General features: G+C 39.2%; 1 protein-coding gene across 2 annotated transcripts in view; it reads left to right on the plus strand.

Annotated features, from left to right (window-relative positions):
- Nucleotides 1-5626: 5626 nt before the first annotated feature.
- The window catches only part of ap4e1 (adaptor related protein complex 4 subunit epsilon 1), a 46545-nt gene continuing 31785 nt past the window's right edge, over nt 5627-20386 (plus strand). For both annotated transcript variants that reach the window (XM_080436881.1, XM_080436882.1), the window contains exons 1-9: nt 5627-5741; nt 7332-7481; nt 9475-9546; nt 10078-10201; nt 10922-10995; nt 11572-11693; nt 14331-14490; nt 17930-18096; nt 18816-18889. In XM_080436881.1, the coding sequence (XP_080293007.1) occupies nt 7332-7481; nt 9475-9546; nt 10078-10201; nt 10922-10995; nt 11572-11693; nt 14331-14490; nt 17930-18096; nt 18816-18889 (943 nt within the window). In that variant the 5' untranslated portion in view covers nt 5627-5741. The remainder of the gene's footprint in view (nt 5742-7331; nt 7482-9474; nt 9547-10077; nt 10202-10921; nt 10996-11571; nt 11694-14330; nt 14491-17929; nt 18097-18815; nt 18890-20386) is intronic.

Here is a 20386-nt window from a genome sequence, read left to right on the forward strand (position 1 = left end):
ATAACCATAACAATAACTATAATAACGATGATTGTTTTGTTGTTACTTTTGGGTCAATTTATTATTATTATTATTATTATTATTTATATAATAAGTAGCCGTGTAATAAGCGGGATAATGTATGGGGAGGTGGTCATTATTGAAATTTAAAGCCCTTAAGGGTGATTATCCACCCCTACAGAGAAACATGACACGTTTACGACTATAGTTGTCGTCGTTATGGTTGTGGTGTGGACGCTGTCATCCAAAAATAACATAATGTTGTTAGTTATCATGCTTGGTGTGATGGAGATGAGGGTAGATGCGGTCAGTTGAAAAACCCAGTTGTTGTGTCACTTTGCTTGAGTACAATCATAGACTTACAGTACGTATGTACATACATAATTTTTGGAACACAGTTCTTATGACGCGATCTAAGATTTGCCTATATGGGGATTCCATAGACCAATTATTTGTTTACAAACATTGAGACTGAACGCACAGGTGACTGTTTCATGTAATCAATTCCCAACAGATCCCCAAACCTGTTGTTTTGGGGAGCACTGGTTTCAGTTCATTCAACCCCCTCTTGTGTGTTGGCTAGTGAGGCGCGCTCTAGCGAGATATATATATATACTTCATCGCGCAACGGTATAGCGCGCTGAGAATAGCTGACATACAGGCTCACAACCGCGTCGCGGATGAGACCGTTGTGAGCTTGGAGGTCTGCTATTCTCGGCGCGTTCTCTGCACGCGACACCTTCTCAGGACGGAGCTTAAATTAGGCTTGATGGCAGTGGCGTCAGTTCAGCAAAAGCTAAGGTATGGCAAGGTTAGGGTTGGCAACTCCCAGAGATGAAAATAAGGGACACCTATCCTGAAAAAAAAATTGGGGGTCAAACCCCCTAAAACCCCCTAAATGCATAGAAAACTATGTATTATACCTATAACACAGTACAAACACAATGGTCTTACACCTGCATTAGGCTACTATTCAAAAAGTTTGATGGGATGCATTTTTACACGTGAGTGCAGTGAGCACTTTTACATTGCATCTTATGAGCGGAGGGGTTCAATAGCTGCCGGCCTGCGCACGCATACTGGTTCTTATCAATGTAACGTTGTCTGATAAGAGGTCTATACAAAAAAATAACGCTGTGACCAAGCCCCCAGAACCCAGTGGTTGCATTGAAACGCATTGGACATGCTGGCCATTCATAGGTACTGCAGCTTAAAACGGCTGGGGCTACTGTACACAAACGAGCGAAAACGGTTTCGACCAATGGGCTCGACTCACGAGCTTGCGCACGGGGCCGCGGACCTCTGTGACGCAAAACGCGTCACAGAAGCCCCAAATAGGCCTCGCCCATCACATTTCACAACCCGGAAGAAGGGGTGATTTCGGCCCATGCGCTGGGTGAGCAACTCAATGCAAGTGGATGGGAGGGGATTTCCGGTGCCCTCTCTATTATTTTTAACTCTATGGCTGTGACCCACGGGTAGTGGGAGGAGTCAGGGGTAGTGGGAGGAGTCAGGGTCTAGTGGGAGGAGTCAGGGTCTAGTGGGAGGAGTCAGGGGTAGTGGGAGTGACGTCAGGTACTGTATACTAAGTATATTCTCATTGTATAAACACAGGTAGATAACATGATACCAGGTGGTGATTTAGACTTTATAGCACACTTTTATGACCATGATATATAGAATTGAATGAAATGGCTCCAGAGTGTATTTATAGGATGACAGTTTGAGATGTAAAAAAAAACACGCATATTTATTACAAGCAATAATTTATGCGTGAATATTGAGATAATGCGTGAAGCATTCCACCCAGATACAGATCTGGAAAACTATATTATTCTATGATGTAAAGGAAATACTTTAAACATAAAATACATTATATTTACACCCATATGATATTCTGATTACTCTTTCTTTTCTTCTTGTTTTTTCTTTTCGTCTAATTTAGGGGTTTTCAAAGCGTGGTCCAGGGACCCTCATGGTTCCTTGGGGGGTTCCAAATGGACCCTTACAGGTCTGTAACTCTGAGAGTGTCAGGGTCCATTTAATCTCTCAAGAACAGATTCTGAGATAGTACAAACAGCAGAGGGCGCTGTTTTTCATTCTCATTTGGCTTTGGGTTCCCAGATTGGGGTCCATTTGGTTCCATTTGTACACTCTCAGAGTTATGCGAGTCCCTGCCTGGAATAAAATGAAAAGTTGAGTTGATCTCGTTCCATTCATGGAATGTACTTAAAGGACCACTTCACCCACTTTCAACCTTATATATGTTCTTACAATTGGTCCTCACTAATGCTCATCATAATATGGCACAATTTCTGTGTCTCAGAGGAGGGCTGTGGACAGTTCACAAACCTGCCTACCAGTGACATCGTCGGTAGGCAGGTTTGGTCATTTCAAACACAAGTTAATTTGTATTCTTATTTTGTAATAATGCAGCTTCTATTTCAGCATGCAAACTTTCCAGGAAGAGAAAGGCCTTAGTTATTAGTTTTGGAATCCCCCATCGATGATGATGTCACTGGTAGGCAGGTTTCTGAACTGTCCACAGCCCTCATCTGAGACAGGGTGAGAGTGAGTAGACAGACATGGTGCCATATAATGAGCATTAGGGAGGACCAATCGGGCATAGCAGTACATGGAGTCCATTTTGTGGTGCCACATATAGAAAACCCATACATTTTTCCCAAAGAGATTTCTGAAAACATTTATATAAATTGTTTTAAGACTGTAACCAAGCCATCCAGGCTCCTGGTGAATCATTCATGACCATAAAACATTTTGATTCTGAAGTCAAAAAAGATTTGAAAACCGCAACAAATCGTATTTATTAAATATATTCTATGAAGATAAGGTTGACAATGGGTGAAATGCTGTTGGTGGTGTCCCCTCCACTAGAATACTAAACGCTCAGAAAAACGTGAAAACTGGTTTTAAATTCTTACAACGTGCACATGTACACACACACATGTACACACACACACACACACACACACACACACACACACACACACACACACACACACACGTATGTATGTATGTATGTATGTATGTATGTATGTATGTATGTATGTATGTATGTATGTATGTATGTATGTATGTATGTATGTATGTATGTATGTATGTATGTATGTATGTATGTATGTATGTATGTATGTATGTATGTATGTATGTATGTATGTATGTATGTATGTATGTATATACTCCTTCTCATTGCATTTTGTCTGATGGCTGTAATTTCATACTCTGTTGTAATTATGTTATTGTAGTTTTATTTACATATTCTGTTGTAATTATGTTATTGTAGTTTATTCAGCGGTTCCCAATCGTTTTCTGGATCAGGGCCCACTTGAAACACCTAGAAAAAATAAATCCTTTTATTATCATATTTATTATTATTATTATTATTATTTATTTTTTTCAGATCAATATTTATTTCAATGATCGATCGATCGGTCGATTGTGTTCCTTTGAGTAAACTTTTTGTTTTACATTACGTTTTTAACGTCAATATTATTATTATCATTAAAATCTCAGTTTCTTTTTGCCAATTATTTGGGGGACCGTCTTGCAATACCCTCACGGCCCACCAGTGGGCCCCGCCCCTCAGGTTGGGAACCGCTGGTTTTTAATATTACACAAATACTGTACCTGTTCTTCAATAAACCGTTTATCAGAATATCACATACAGTAGAACACAATAAACTCAGTTTTGAATATCAGTCAGCCTTTTTTTGCAGTTTTTTAAAATTTATAACCGTCTACATCGTGGGTCTTCATTAACGGGGGTCCGGGGACCCCGATAGGGGGTCCTCAAAGTTACTACAGGGGAGTCGCCAAATCTTCACGTGTTATAGGAACTATCACATCATGTCTAAACATGTGTTAACCACTTGAACCCTTACAGCGTCCCTATTCTGGAGGTACAAATAGACGATCTATAAGCTCGCAACGTATCACGGAGGTTTGGCGTAGAGGTGGAAATAGAAAAAGAGCAGACCAAGTACAGAGCCAAGGGTCAAGTTATGTCTGAAACACATTAACATGAATCCAACAGCACTGATGGACGAAGCATGTCTAGTTTAATCTGCAACAGTTTTATACAATATGTAGTAGTGGGCAGTGTTGGGCAAATTGGGCAATATTACTCCTTCCTTAAAATATATATATATATTATATTACTTAATACTTGGAATCATGAGTAATATATTATATTACATATTACTTTTGCATATAAGAGTCACCAATCAGACAAAAAGTCTATAAAATATAGCAGCAATCTGTCCTGACCTTTTAATCTTACATACCATAAAATATTTATACAGCAATAAATCTCATAACTTCAGTATTTATGTATTCATCAGTTTATATAGTTTTCCCTCTGTACAGAGGATGCTTAAAATTAAAAACAAATAAGCTTTTACAGATTTAGTAATTGTTATAAATGAATAAATGTCGCCATCTCCTGGCGGCATAGCGGCACGTTCAGCCTCACTGTAATGTTTGGAATTAAGTTCTTATCAATTATTTTATAAAGTAGCCAGGAGACAAAAGTAACACTTTTGACATTTTCCTTCACAATTCACAGAATACTTAAAATATACTAGTCGTCTTTTGTTTTAAGAAACATATATATGTGCCCTAATTACTAATACCATTTATAAGCTTTCACTAGTAAGGACAAGACTAAAATATTACTTTTAATGCAGTAAGTCAGAGTGTAACAGTGTAAAAATAAGTCATATTAACACACTTTATCTCAAATAAAACTCACTAAGTAATATGTATTTTTTATAATTTAACATTTTTACTTAGGAATGTTTTATATACATAATTACAATTATTTAGTATTTTTATTCGAATTATTTTATATAATTTTAGTGTCATATATTTCGATATAAATAAATACATAATGTTATTGTATTATTTTAGTATCATTTCAGTTACAAACAGATGCTAACATTTGTCACTTTCTTGTAAAGCTGCGGACTATACTATATATATTTTTAAAAATGAAATTATAATAGGCTTAATAAAGTTGAAACATTTTTTGTTTGTTTTGTTTAGATTAACAAATAAATAAGACCCGAAAACAGCAGATCTACAAGCTCACAACGCGTAGCGGACGCGACGCGTTGTGAGCTTGTAGATCTGCTGTTTGTTTTATGGCGCACGACAGACCTACCGTCGCACGACGACAAAGTACGCTCGCGCTATTGGCTGGCTGTTACCGGGGCAACCCGTACGTCCCATAGCTCCACGGGACAACCCAGCCAATCAGGATCGACCATAAACCCTCTGGGCCTATGGGATCATTTTACTTTTTTTTGTAACCTCGTTTCACCCCAGCCTCACTCATCTGCGAAGAGCGTTTCACAGTGGGATCCGGTTTAAAGCCCGCCCTACCGTATCCGGTCATTTTACACCTACACATAAATGAAAGAAACCATTTCCGTATCCGGCATAGAACCCAGACCGGATTAGCAACTTTTAAAGTAACTGGATCCCAGTTCCAACTTTTTTTTAGTTTTTCTGTTTACGCCGAATGTGACGTCGTCGTCGTTGTGGTGGATGGTCACGTGATTGCCGATTCAAAACAACATGGCTTCCTCCACTGTCTGAATGTTGTGTTGACATGAATGTTTTAGTGAATTTAAACATTAAGGTTGTGTTTGAATACGTTTAAATGTTTGACAGCCTTTCCTGTCATTGATTATAGTGGCCGTAAGAAATAAAAAGCTACAGTAAGTGATGTTTTCTTTGTTAAAATAAGTGTTAAATAGCTCTATATTGTGATAGTAATCATTACTACAGAGTGTTTGTTCAGTAACAGTGTTAAATAGCTCTATATTGTGATAGTTATCATTACTATAGAGTGTTTGTTCAGTAACAGTGTTAAATAGCGCTATATTGTGATAGTAATCATTACTATAGAGTGTTTGTAACAGTGTTAAATAGCTCTATATTGTGATAGTAATCATTGCTATAGAGTGTTTGTAACAGTGTTAAATAGCTCTATATTGTGATAGTAATCATTACTATAGAGTGTTTGTTCAGTAACAGTGTTAAATAGCTCTATATTGTGATAGTAATCATTACTATAGAGTGTTTGTAACAGTGTTAAATAGCTCTATATTGTGATAGTAATCATTACTATAGAGTGTTTGTTCAGTAACAGTGTTAAATAGCTCTATATTGTGATAGTAATCATTGCTATATACTAGTGTTAGTTCAGTAACAGTGTTAAATAGCTCTATATTGTAATCATTGCTATGCAAGGCAGGTTTATTTGTATAACAGCACATTTCAACAAGGCAATTCAATATGCTTTTTAATACAAACACATTAAGCTAAGGACACACGTTATAACAATACATTATAATTCAGTGAAAATAAAAAGTGAGAGTTTAAAACGTATTTCTTATTCAGGACACAGAGTAAAAACAATACAAAAATTAAATACAATAAAGACAAAAAGTACCCAAAAAATAAACTCTCCAGCTCTTTAGTAAACAGAAAATATATTATTTTATTCAGGTCGGGATACCAATTGTATCCAATTTACAGAGATCTCATAACTGGATATGAAGTGAAATTATGAATGGAAATGATGAAGCAAAGATGAGCAGATATTTGTGTAACACTGTATAAATGAAGCTAATATTAGGGACCAGGGTAGGCTACAGTACTCATTGATTGATTTAATACTTTATTAACAGTTTGCAAAATAGTGCAGTGGCGCGATATTTCAATCTTTTGCTAAAAGCTTGTTTCCATTGTGGACCTGTCCTCCTGTGGTCGTCATCATGAGTCCATTAGTACATTTAGGGCTATAGGTCTAAAGGTCCTTACACACCGGGGCGATTTTTTTCATGCGAATAATACGTTTTTTTAAAAAACCTTATAAAGTCAATGCAAGCTTTCACACCAGTTTCGCGGAGCGAAAAAAGCGTCTTTTAATTATTCGGAACAAGTCCGAATTTTGCGTATATTCGCATATTCGCCGGTGTGTAACCGCCTTTACACTACACTATGTGTTTCTGGTAATAATGTTATTGACCGCTCATTTTAGTCTGTGGAAAGAAATACAGAAACATTGCAAACATGGCGGACGCGTGGTGAGTTTGTAGATCGGCTATTAAACATATTGGATACTGACGAAGATTAAAACTAAGGACATTTTCTCTATGATTTGAGTTTATTTCAGTTAGTAAAAAAATCAGTTAACTAAAACAATTTTTTTTTTGGTGGAGAAGACTCAGTTCTACCTAGCCTCCTGGCTCTGGACTATATAATAATACTAATAATAATACTACTAATAATAATGTGTTTAGATGAGTGATGTGGTGGAGAAGACCCTGACGGCCCTCCCCAGTCTCCTGGCTCTGGACTCGAACCAACAGCCTTCCTCTGGAGGTAAACTGTCGTCTGCCTCCAAGCTGGGCCAGCTGATCAGAGCCATCACTGAGCTCACCTCCAAACATGTGAGTGCATTCATTCATTCATTCATCACTGCGTTGACCCATTCAATACAGCAGTAGCCTCGGAAACCCATGCCCTTTTTGAGCGGTGTAGCCGCTCCTATAAGTGGGTTTGGGACCTATCCGTGGCGAAACATTTTTTTTTCATCGTGAAAATTGATCTTTCGCTGTACTGTGATTGGCTGATTGGCTGTGACGTACTGTGATTGGCTAGCGAGACGCATGATGAAATTAATAACTCATAAATAGCACCACTCACTTCAAAAAAATTACCTTTTTTTTTTAAGTGAGCTTCCATCACTGTGATGACCACTGTTGTTTTTTAGCACCGAGCGGTGCAAATATACAAGTGTCACAGCAAAGGGTCTGAATACTTATCTTTGCAGGACGTGTTGTGATTGGCTAGCGAGACACATGATGAAATTAACTTAAAACTTCGCTCATAAATAGCACCGCTCACTTCACACTGGGTGTGTTTTTGTCAGACCCAAGGGGTCGGGCTTACATGAGGCTTTGTATCTGTTTTCTCCATACATGGGCATGGTCACTTTGTCCCCCGGCCCCAGCCAAAAAACGAACTATTCATGACATCATTATTATGTCACATACTAGGACTTCATTCTGGGTCTGGCAGAACCAGGTCTCCTGGTCTTGTTTTTTGTTACAAAAGAAAAAAAGTCTGGGGGAACCATGCAGGAACGGTGGTTTCGGAGTGGGAGTGAACCTTGTGCAGAGGGGCGTCGCTCTAAATTTGGTGACGTCAGCGTGTTCCGTGCATAGGCCGGGGGGGGGGGGGGGGAGAGGGGAGGGGAGGCGGGAGAGAGGGGAGGGGAGGGGAGGCGGGGACATAGATTGGTGAAGCAATAGGAAGCGGCGCTGGAATCCAACCGCCTGGGTTTGGATCCGCCCTTCAAACCATCGATAGGGCTCGCTCTTTCTGGCTAATAATACAGCAGTGATTTTCAACCTTTTTCGTGTCAAGGACCCCCAAATTGACACATATTAGCCCACGGACCCCCATTGGAAAAGATATGCCAGGGACTCGAGCATTTAGATTTCTCTGGGTCCCAAACTACACTGTATCATCATCATTAGTGTTCATTAAATGAACTTCATTTAACTCTGAGAGTGTACAAATGGAACCAAATGGACCCGTACACTCTCAGAGTTACAGACACACGAGGGTCAATTTAGTTCCTAACTATTAATTTGGGTGGGGACCCTTTGGAACCCCCTCAAGGACCACTGGTGGTCCCCGGACCACTGGTTGAGAACCACTGCAATACAGGAACGCATCTGTGGCATTTTTGATATTTCTTTGGCTATTAAAAAAAAAAAGAGAGCAGATCTACAAGTTCATAGCGCTGCACCATGAGCTTGTAGATCTGCTATTTTTTGAAAAATCGTAGATTTTTTTTGAAAATCTTAGAATATATATATTTTTTAAAGCGAACATTTGTAACTCAAATCTTTGCTTCCGGGGGGTCCCTGGAACAAAACATTTTGAGATGGGGGTCCGTGGCCAAATACATACATATCTAACAAATTATGTTTTCTAAATCCTAACATTATGTTGCTATATCAGTGGTGCTCCAACCTTTCCATGTCAAGGACCACCCAAAATGTTATGTATTTGACCTCGGACCCCCATCTCAAAATAAGTTGTTCCAGGGACCCCCCCCCCCCCCTAATTATTATTATTATTTAAAAAAATAAATAATTTTAATATTTTTTTAATGTTTATTTGACAGGGACAATACAAAAAACAATGTATCAAGTGCTCAGATCCAATAATACATTGTTTTTTTATATTGTTCCTGTCAAATAAACATGCACATTGTTTTTAATTCGAATATTAATTTTCATATTCGAATATACAGAATTCCCCCCATATTCGAGGAATATTCGAAATTCGAATATTAATTTACCAGCCCTACTGTACAGTGTGTTTATCAATGCCTTATGGCTGATATGAACGTTCCTTATGTTCCCACAGGAGGAAGAGAAACTGATGAAACGTGAGCTGGTCTCTATCAAAGAGCAGGTGTCTTCTCCAAACACCTCCATGGTATGAAACTTGTCACTGCTTGTACTTTTATAAGTCGGTGACAAATAAAACAATCTTGATTGTTTAAACCCTGCATTTCACCTGCATGTCCTGCTAGGATGGCTGAAACTATAGAATACAAAATAGTTTTCCATGGAAACGTGTCGCTTTGCGCCACATTTCGTGCTTGTATGTAGATCTGCTGCTTTTGATGCTTTTGTGTGACGCTGTAGTATGATCAAGTAGGGCGTTAATTTACAGAAAAGAACCCACACAAAGTTAAAATATGGAGATAAGAGGTTTTTGCCCGACTGTGTGTGTGTGTGTGTGTGTGTGTGTGTGTGTGTGTTTGTGTGTGTGTGTGTGTGTGACTGACGCCCCCCCCCCCCTCTTCTACCCTTTCTCTTATGGAAATAACAAAAACGATGAAGCTTGTTGCACAAAAACTAATTTCACCCACTGTTTTACACCTGTAAACCTGTGATGTGACAATAAAGACGATTCTGTGTGCGTGTATGTGTAATCCCCTTTGTGTCACATGACCTGTTCCAGAGGCAGATGAAGGAGTTGATGGTCAGAGCCATCTACTGCGAGATGCTGGGCTACCAGGCCTCCTTCTCCTACATCCATGCCATCAAACTGGCCCAGCAAGGCAACGTCCTGGAGAAGAGAGTCGGTACGTAGTATTATTATTATCACCTACTCATCCATGCAGAGAGAGAGAGAGAGAGAGAGAGAGAGAGAGAGAGAGAGAGAGAGAGAGAGAGAGAGAGAGAGAGAGAGAGAGAGAGAGAGAGAGAGAGAGAGAGAGAGAGAGAGAGAGAGAGAGAGAGAGAGAGAGAGAGAGAGAGAGAGAGAGAGAGAGAGAGAGAGAGAGAGAGAGAGAGAGAGAGAGAGAGAGAGAGAGAGAGAGAGAGAGAGAGAGAGAGAGAGAGAGAGAGAGAAACCCTAACAACTAGATCTATGAGCTGACAACGCATCCGCTTGTAGATCTGCTATTTTCCGTCTGTACTTATGGTTAAAAATGACCCTTAAGTTTTTTTGAATGGCCCGGACTGCTGGCCTAGCGGTCACTTTGCTGCTTGTCACTCCCCGTCTCTCTCTCTCCCCATTTCCTGTCTGTATACTGTATCCACATGTTTCCTGGGGCGTTGTGGGCATCACTTCCTGTCGATTTCATTGGATATCATTGGATTTCATTGGATCAAATCGACAGGAAGTGATGCCCACAACGCCCTAGGAAACTTGTGGATACTATCAATAAAGGCCCAAAAAACAAAGAAAAAATATAGATAGTTTTGTAAAAAATAGCATTCATAAATCACTGTTAAATGTAAAATGTTGATGTCCTCACAAGTATAATAATACAAACCTGTGTGTGTGTGTGTGTCATTAGGCTACCTGGCTGTGTCCTTGTTTCTGCATGAAGGTCATGAGCTGCTGCTGCTGCTGGTCAACACAGTGCTGAAGGTCAGTGTTCCTCTGTTGTTCCTCAACCACTCCAACCCCAGCAACCCTAAAAAATAGCCGATCTACAAGCTCACACCAGTGACCTCCGCACCAGACACACCAGGGGTCACATCAGGGGCCCCCGGGGCCACAGGCTCACCGTTGCTACAACGGCACACACACACACACACACACACACACACACACACACACACACACACACACACACACACACACACACACACACACACACACACACACAGTGCCACGCTATGAGCTTATAGATCTGCTTATTTTTTTTAAATCATGAACATTTTAACAAATCTTTGAATATATATATATTTTTAAGCAAACATTTGTAACTCAAATCTTTGCCTCTGGGGATTCTACAAAATGTCTTGTAAATCCACATTTTTATTTAATTTTTTTTACTTAACTAGTTTTGAGTTAAAAGTGTTTAAATATTCAAAGATTTGCACACATTTTCACGATTTTTTTCAAAAATTGCAGATTACAAGCCCATAGCGCTATGAGCTTGTATATCTGCTATTTTGAATAGCCAAAGAAATCTAATTTATTTTTTATTTAATCTTTTAGGATCTTCAGAGCACCAACCTCATAGAGGTCTGCATGGCTCTGACCGTCGTCAGTCAAATGTTCCCCAAGGACATGATCCCTGCAATACTGCCCCTAGTGGAGGAGAAGCTCACCCACCCAAAGTAAGTAGAAAACATATAACTTCAATACATTTTTCATGTATTTATATCAAACACATTAAAAATATAAATGAGAAAAATACAAAGGAAATAAATGCTGAAACGGTTTATTTATAATGTTAAAAAATGTTGGGAAAATACGTAGATCTTCGTTTATGACACTCAATGTGTTAAAATGAAAAAGCGAAATAAAATATAAATATTAACACTTGGGGTGCCAGAGGTTTATTAAAATATTATACGTTGAGTGCCTGGATTTTTTACCATTTTTGAACCTTTTTCAAGTAGTCACAAAATATTTTCAGTGATCACTGTCCTCACGGTGATCCCCTCATTACACACATACAGGTCTCGTACAATCGGGGGGAAAAAATTAAAAACATTCGGTAATCCGTTCCATAGTTGCAGCCAGTTGAAAATAGTTAAATTAACATTGTAAAAAAAAAAAGTACACAGGAGCCGAGATAAAGGCTTTTGAAGTCATAAGTTAACCAGGAAGTGGATTGGAGTCTAAGGCCTAGGCTACACGTATATGGATCTTTTACTAAACGGATATTTTAGTCCTCCGTTTTTGAAAAGAATCCCTGGCCACATGACAAAGATTTAAATAAATCCCTGTCCACACGTAGACGCAGAAACGCATTGATCAGCTGCAAGTTTCAATTTTATATCAGATTTTATATCTACATTTATTTTATATATGAGGGGCCAAACACATATAGCCTATACATATTTGTAATCACATGTTAAGGCCCAATGCTGCAATAGCTGCATTATTTTAATAGCATCACCACTGAGCATACGTGAACATAAACGAAAACAACATTATTAGGGCGCAGCTGCAGCGCAAACAGTTGCCATGGTTCACATGACGCTGAGTCCTTGGTTTATAGTGGTGTTCAAATTTTCTTACATTGCCAACTCTCACATGTACATAAACGTTCAGATTTCAAATATAAAGTGCTTACCCCTGAGCCACGGATGTTACAAGGTGATCCGGACCGCGATAAGTACCCGTATCTCCCGTATTGTTCAATAAAAAGCATTTTAATCCCATCGCCGGACATTTTCTTTTCTTTTTTTTTGTAATGTATCGGAGTGCAATACACCCCCCAACCATTAGTGTCGCATGGTTGAAAGCGTCGGAGAAAATTTTGAGAAAATGGCCGGCGATCGGATTAAAATGCTTTTTATTGCACAATACGGGAGATACGGGTACTTATCGCGGTCCGGATCGCCTTGTAACGTCCGTGGCTCAGGGGTAAGCACTTTATATTTGAAATCTGAACGTTCATGTACATGTGAGAGTTGGCAATGTAAAAAAAAATCGAACACCACCATAAAGCAGGGACTCTAAGCACCATGACTGTCATGGTATGACAGTCATGTTTCAGGGCTACGCAAACAGTAGTAGCTCCGACGGAACCTCTCCCTCCGCTGTATAGCTCCGAGATGAGCTATACAGCGGAGGGAGAGGTTCCGTAGGGGCTACGCAAACAGATGAGTTTTACTTCATCAATTCATTCCATCGTCCCAAAACTCCCCGCCCCACGCACCTTTTGAGCGGGCCACCCGCGGCCGCTCCATGGTCGCTGGATTTTGACCCGGGGCGATTGTGTTTTAGGACGACAGACCCCACATTCAACCCGTGTGCGTGCCGTGTGCGCTACTCGGCACTCTTTCTCTGTGCCGACTCGGCACAGAGAAAGAGGGTTTTCGTCACACAGTGAATGAGCTACTTTTCCCACCACTGTCTTATTATTAATTATGACATTATTTTGCCATAAATGAGCGTGCCTTGTTTCATAGACTGTAAGTGTTGCTCTCTATCTCTTCATTTATTATTATAATGACCATGAGCGGTCTGGTGTTTATGTATTATTATATTATTTATTATTATAATGACCATGTGCGAATGAATGACGTCATCGTTTCTCAAAATCTCCGGATTACATGTCCACACAGATACACTGAAACGCATGTTTTGGAAAACCTTCACTTATTTATCCGTTTACAAAAATATCCGTTTTAGCGGCCAAAAACACCGTTTGCGTGTGGCTGAAAGGCCCAAACGCACACAAAAATGTGCGTTTAGAAAAAGATCCATGTACGTGTAGCCTAGGCCTTAATCTTCGAACAATGATATCTCCTGGTGCTGTGAAGGAAAAAAAATAATAATAAATTCAAAAAACGTATATATACGGTTTTGGCACCCAATGTGTTCAAAAAGAGCGTCTGCTAAATGCCTAAATCAGTGGTTTTCAACCGTGTCCTTGAGGGAGTAACTGGGGGTCCCCAGCGAAATGAGTTAACATAGCGTCACAATCATTTTTAACCGCTTAGCTTTGGCTATTCTAAAATAGCAGATATACAAGCTCATAGTGCGGCACCGAGTGCCGCGCTATGAGCTTGTAGATCTGCCATTTTTGAAAAACCTTGAAAAAGTGTGCATATCTTTGAATATTTATATTCTTTAAGGCGAACTGATATCTTTGCTTCTGGGGGGTCCCTGGCACAAAACATTTTCAAATGGGGGGGTCCGCGGCCAAATGTATATCAATTTAGGGGTCCTTGGCATGAGAAAGGTTGAAAACCACTGGCCTGAATTGTAAACAGTATTTTCTTGTCTCTGGTTTCTAGGGAAATCATCCGGCGTAAAGCGGTGCTGGCGCTCTACAAGTTCTACCTCGTAGCGCCCAACCAGGTCCAGCACATCCACAACAAGTTCCGCAAGGCTCTGTGTGACAAGGACCCCGGTGTCATGTCCGCCTCGCTGCACATCTACCTGCAGATGATACAGGTTATCTTTGTTTTATTATTCACATCTATACCTGCAGATGATACAGGTTATCTTTGTTTATAATATTCACATCTATACCTGCAGATGATACAGGTTATCTTTGTTTATAATATTCACATCTATACCTGCAGATGATACAGGTTATCTTTGTTTTAATATTCACATCTATACCTGCACATGATACAGGTTATCTTTGTTTATAATATTCACATCTATATACCTGCAGATGATACAGGTTATCTTTGTTTATAATATTCACATCTATACCTGCAGATGATACAGGTTATCTTTGTTTTATTATTCACATCTATACCTGCAGATGATACAGGTTATCTTTGTTTTAATATTCACATCTATACCTGCAGATGATACAGGTTATCTTTGTTTATAATATTCACATCTATACCTGCAGATGATACAGGTTATCTTTGTTTTTAATATTCACATCTATACCTGCAGATGATACAGGTTATCTTTGTTTATAATATTCACATCTATACCTGCAGATGATACAGGTTATCTTTGTTTTTAATATTCACATCTATACCTGCAGATGATACAGGTTATCTTTGTTTATAATATTCACATCTATACTTGCAGATGATACAGGTTATCTTTGTTTATAATATTCACATCTATACCTGCAGATGATACAGGTTATCTTTGTTTTATTATTCACATCTATACCTGCAGATGATACAGGTTATCTTTGTTTTAATATTCACATCTATACCTGCAGATGATACAGGTTATCTTTGTTTATAATATTCACATCTATACTTGCAGATGATACAGGTTGTCTTTGTTTTATTATTCACATCTATACTTGCAGATGATACAGGTTGTCTTTGTTTTATTATTCACATCTATACCTGCAGATGATACAGGTTATCTTTGTTTATAATATTCACATCTATACCTGCAGATGATACAGGTTGTCTTTGTTTTATTATTCACATCTATACTGGGAGATGATACAGGTTGTCTTTGTTTATAATATTCACATCTATACTTGCAGATGATACAGGTTGTCTTTGTTTATAATATTCACATCTATACCTGCAGATGATACAGGTTATCTTTGTTTATAATATTCACATCTATACTTGCAGATGATACAGGTTGTCTTTGTTTTATTATTCACATCTATACTTGCAGATGATACAGGTTGTCTTTGTTTTATTATTCACATCTATACCTGCAGATGATACAGGTTATCTTTGTTTATAATATTCACATCTACTTGCAGATGATACAGGTTATCTTTGTTTTATTATTCACATCTACCTGCAGATGATACAGGTTATCTTTGTTTTATTATTCACATCTACCTGCAGATGATACAGGTTATCTTTGTTTTATTATTCACATCTACCTGCAGATGATACAGGTTATCTTTGTTTTATTATTCACATCTACCTGCAGATGATACAGGTTATCTTTGTTTTATTATTCAGCCCCTGATCCAGATGCGTTTGTGCCATGGTTACGAGACTGATGGCCGACAGCAGTTGAACTAATGAATAAAATCCCATATCGATATTTTCCGATATTACATTTTTATGTTAACTCATTCAGTGCCAATTAAATAAATAAAAAAGTCTTACCTTTTTCAACTAGTCACAGAATATTTATCTCCAGTATGACCGATCCCCTTATGGTTGCTAATCACTGAGGAATCCACTGTGTGGTTTCACAAATGTGAACGAGGTCATCGCGACCTCGTTGACATTTGTTGTCTGCCTTTGAAAATAGCATGTCTGGACCAAAAATACATAGTAAAAATAAAGTACACAGGAGCCGAGATACAGACTTTTTAAGTAATAAGTTAACCAAGAAGTGAATGGAGTAGAAAATCTTCGGATCACAATATCTTTTTGTTTTTGTTTATTTTTTCTCAAAAACTTGTCATTGGCACGTTGCGTCATTGCGGAAAAACACGTCAAACACGTCCATAGACCATATTCACACGGCGGCCATATTGCCATTAAGTCAATGAAATGCCACCCCAGTTGCCACCCCAGTTGCCACAGCAACGCAATGTTAAATTCCAAAATGGCCGCCGTGTGAATATGGACTATGGCACTGAATGAGTCAATAATGGCCGATCTTATCGAACAACTCTAGCCCCAAGTACCCCATGTACCCCAGATACCATGGGTGCCTTCGGTGCCTGGGGTAGGAAGCTAGAGTCAGGGTCAGGTCGTCTATAAGCAAGTGAATGGTGGTGAATGGAGCTGGAACCCTGTCCAAAGATGGAGTCATTACATCATAGTGATGTCATAGACTGACCACATGATGTCACAGATTCACCACGTGAAGCCACACCCCAATACACCCTTTCTTGTTAACTGGTGAACCCAGCGATTCATTGTTTTACACTTTTTATGCGTTTTTTAAATTTAAATTGTATTTTTGTTCTGTTGTTGTGCGTGCGATGCAATGCGAGAGTTGGTCTAGCCAACACCAACTCGGGACTCCTGAATCGCTGCCCTCCACACTCTCCTATCTAACATCAGGGTCTTGAGCTCTACATTGTTGTACGCTTAGGTGTCGCACTGCAGTTCATCTACGTAGGTGGTGCGCTTCTTGCCTTTCGTGGCTTTACCCTGGGTTGGCTCCCATATTGTCAGTTTGCTCGCTCTAGTTCTGGGTGCCTGACGCAGTGCCCTGCCAGCCTTATCCTTCTCTCTCTGACTTTGTCTGTGACCCGTGGTAGGTCCCCATAGAAGATCAAATCTCTGATGTGGTCCATCCATGTGACACCTAGTGCCATTCGTAGCATTCTTGTATAGACTCCATCCTGGGCCCTTTCCTGTTGTGCTGTGAGGGTCCATGTCTCAGCCCCATACAGCAGTACTGACTCCACTGTGAGGGTCCATGTCACACTCTTTTCAGCTGTGTTCAAATTGAAAACATCAAAACTATAACAACCTTTGCCCAATGGCCGAGCTGTCGATTGTGCCTCAGGGTGCTCCTTCTGAACGTCTTTTGAATATATTATTTTTCAAAGCAAACATTTTGAACTCAAATCTTCAAAGCTTAAGGGCATTCTACAAATGTCTTCTAAGTCCTAACGTTTCTTTTGTTTTTAAACGTATGTTGCTGTAATATCAGTGGTTCTCAAACTTTTCCATTTCAAGGACCCCCAAAATGATATGTATTTGGCCGCGGGACGCCCATCTCATGTTGTTCCAGGGACCCCCCCCCCCAGAAGCGCACAGATCGGAGTAAAAAATGTTCGCTTTAAAACATATATATATATATTAAAAGATTTTGCACACATTTTCCACGATTTCCCCCCCAAAAAATTGTAGATCTGCTATTTTTGAATAGGCAAAGAAATCTTAAAATTGCACAGATGTGTTCCCGGTCTAAAGGTCTCTCTATCTCTCTCTCTCCTCTCTCTCCTCTCTCTCTCTCTCTCCTTGTGTTCCAGGAAAACCCAGAAGGTTACAAGGAACTGACCGGCAGCTTTGTGACCATCCTGAAGCAGGTGGTCGGGGGGAAGCTTCCCCTGGACTTTAACTACCACACTGTCCCAGGACCCTGGCTCCAGATCCAGCTGCTCACCATCCTGGCCTTACTGGGGAAAAACGACCAGAAGTAAAAGAAAACATAATAATATGTAACATAATAATAATAACATAATAATCGGTCAGAACGTTATTCTGACCGATCTGTAGGGATGGGCAATATTATCGATATCACGATATATCGCGATATTTTATTTCGCGATACTGTACGATACTCCAGTATCGATATCGCAAATGTTTTTTTTTTTGGAGAAAAAAAAATGTTTTTTTTTTTTTTTTTGCTTTTTCAGATACAGGCTTTATGAAAAACATTCAAAGAACCTATCACAGATCTGCAGCTACTCAATATGTAGTGTATATATAAACAATATGTAGTTGTGATATATGTATATATCGCAATATATCGCAATATGTATCGTATCGCAATATGTATCGTATCGCAATATATCGTGATATTGCAATATATCGCAATATATCGCAATAATATCGCGATATATCGTGATATCGCAATATATCGCAATAATATCACAATATATCGTGATATCGCAATATATAGTATCGTGACCCAAGTATCGTGATGCGTATCGCAATATAATCGTATCGTGACCCAAGTATCGTGATACGTATCGTATCGTGAGATTGTTGCCAATACCCATCCCTACCGATCTGTATGGTTAGAGCAGGTTCTCTAACTTTTTCATCTCAAGGACCGCCAAGATGATATGTATTTGGCCGTGGACCCCCATCTCAAAATATTTTGAGGTTTTATTTATTCTTTCCTGTTCGCAGCACGAGTCAGATGATGTATGAGGTGTTGGACGAGTCTTTACAAAGAGCAGAGATGAACCATAACATCACATATGGTATGTTCTGTTACATTCAATAAACAGCGGTGGAAAAAGTACTCGAATGTTTTACTTAAGTAAAAGTATCAATACCGCAATGTAGAAGTAGATCTGTTACAAGTAAAAGTCCGGAATTCTAAATTTACTTGACTAAAAGTACAAAAGTGTTGGCATCAAAATGTACTTATAGTACAAAAAGTAAAAGTACTAAAATGTCTGAAAATAGCAGATCTTCAAGCTCACAACGCGTCGCATCGCGACGTGTTGTGAGCTTGTAGATCGGCGCTATTTTCAAATAGCTATAGGTATGAAATAGGGCTAAAGTGGTTAATGTACGTTTTATAATATAATAATTTATATCTGCAAAGTAACTAGTAACTAAAGTTTTCAACTAATTGTAGTGGAGTCAAAGTACAATATTTGCCTCAGAGATGTAGTGGAGTAGAATTAACACTCGCATGACTGAGGTTTCATACTCCTCCACCAAGCCTGAAAAAAGATCATTTTGATCCCCAAATCAGGCTATCCTATTGGCCACTGTCTCCCTCTGTTCTCCAGACTAGTTCACACTTTCTCCCCCAAACAGTGGGGGGTTCCATTGTCTTCTAAAAAACTGAGAGTTGAAAATGGGTTGCCAAATTTTGAGAGAGAAATAAGCAGGCAGGTCTATGAAAGTGTAGGCAGTAGGCTAGTGTGTATTTCTATCTGTCTCCTATATGTCATCATGATTTGTGATTTGTGTATGTGGGGATCTCATTTTTACTTCCATGCAGTGTTGATTTCGTTAACGAAAACGAAACGAAATATGTTCGTCAACGCACATTTTTCAAAGGACGAAGACGAGACGAGACCACCACCCATGAATAAACAATAACTGGGACTAAATCATTATGCAATTTCGTTGACTAATAAAGACGAGACGAAAATGTAGTTCACTAAATAAAGACTGGACTAAAATCTATGGTCATTTTAGTTCACGAACAAAGACGAGACGAAATATTATATCATATATTTATTATATGATCCCTGTCTCCTTTGATAAGCAGCGCAGGGCATGCTGTTCCTCACTCACACACACCCCCTTTTAAAGTTGCAGCCGCGCACGCACACACACACACACACACAGAGTCACACCGTCAAATGAATGGCAGGAGGATTCAGATTTCAGAGCGAAACTTTACAAAATAAAACGGTAAAATGCTTTGCACGGGGCTCGGGAGAAAGAGAAGAGGTGATATGGACACATTTTCGCTACATCGACGTGGAGAACAAAACACAATGCTTGAACACAAGCGTTCACCACAAAGAGATCGAGTTATAAGTTAACAAAAGGTTTGCACTTTCTCCATTTACACCCCATACATCTACACAAACGTTCAGATTTCAAATATAAAGTGCTTACCTCATGGCCAGGGATGTTACAATTCTATTCGGGTAACCCATAAGTACCCATATTCTCCGTATTGTCCAATAAAAAACATTTAAATCCGATCGGTGGCCATTTTCTCCGTATTT

The sequence above is a fragment of the Gymnoscopelus braueri genome (genome assembly GCF_963280865.1).
Source record: "Gymnoscopelus braueri genome assembly, chromosome: 9".
Lineage (NCBI taxonomy): Eukaryota > Metazoa > Chordata > Actinopteri > Myctophiformes > Myctophidae > Gymnoscopelus > Gymnoscopelus braueri.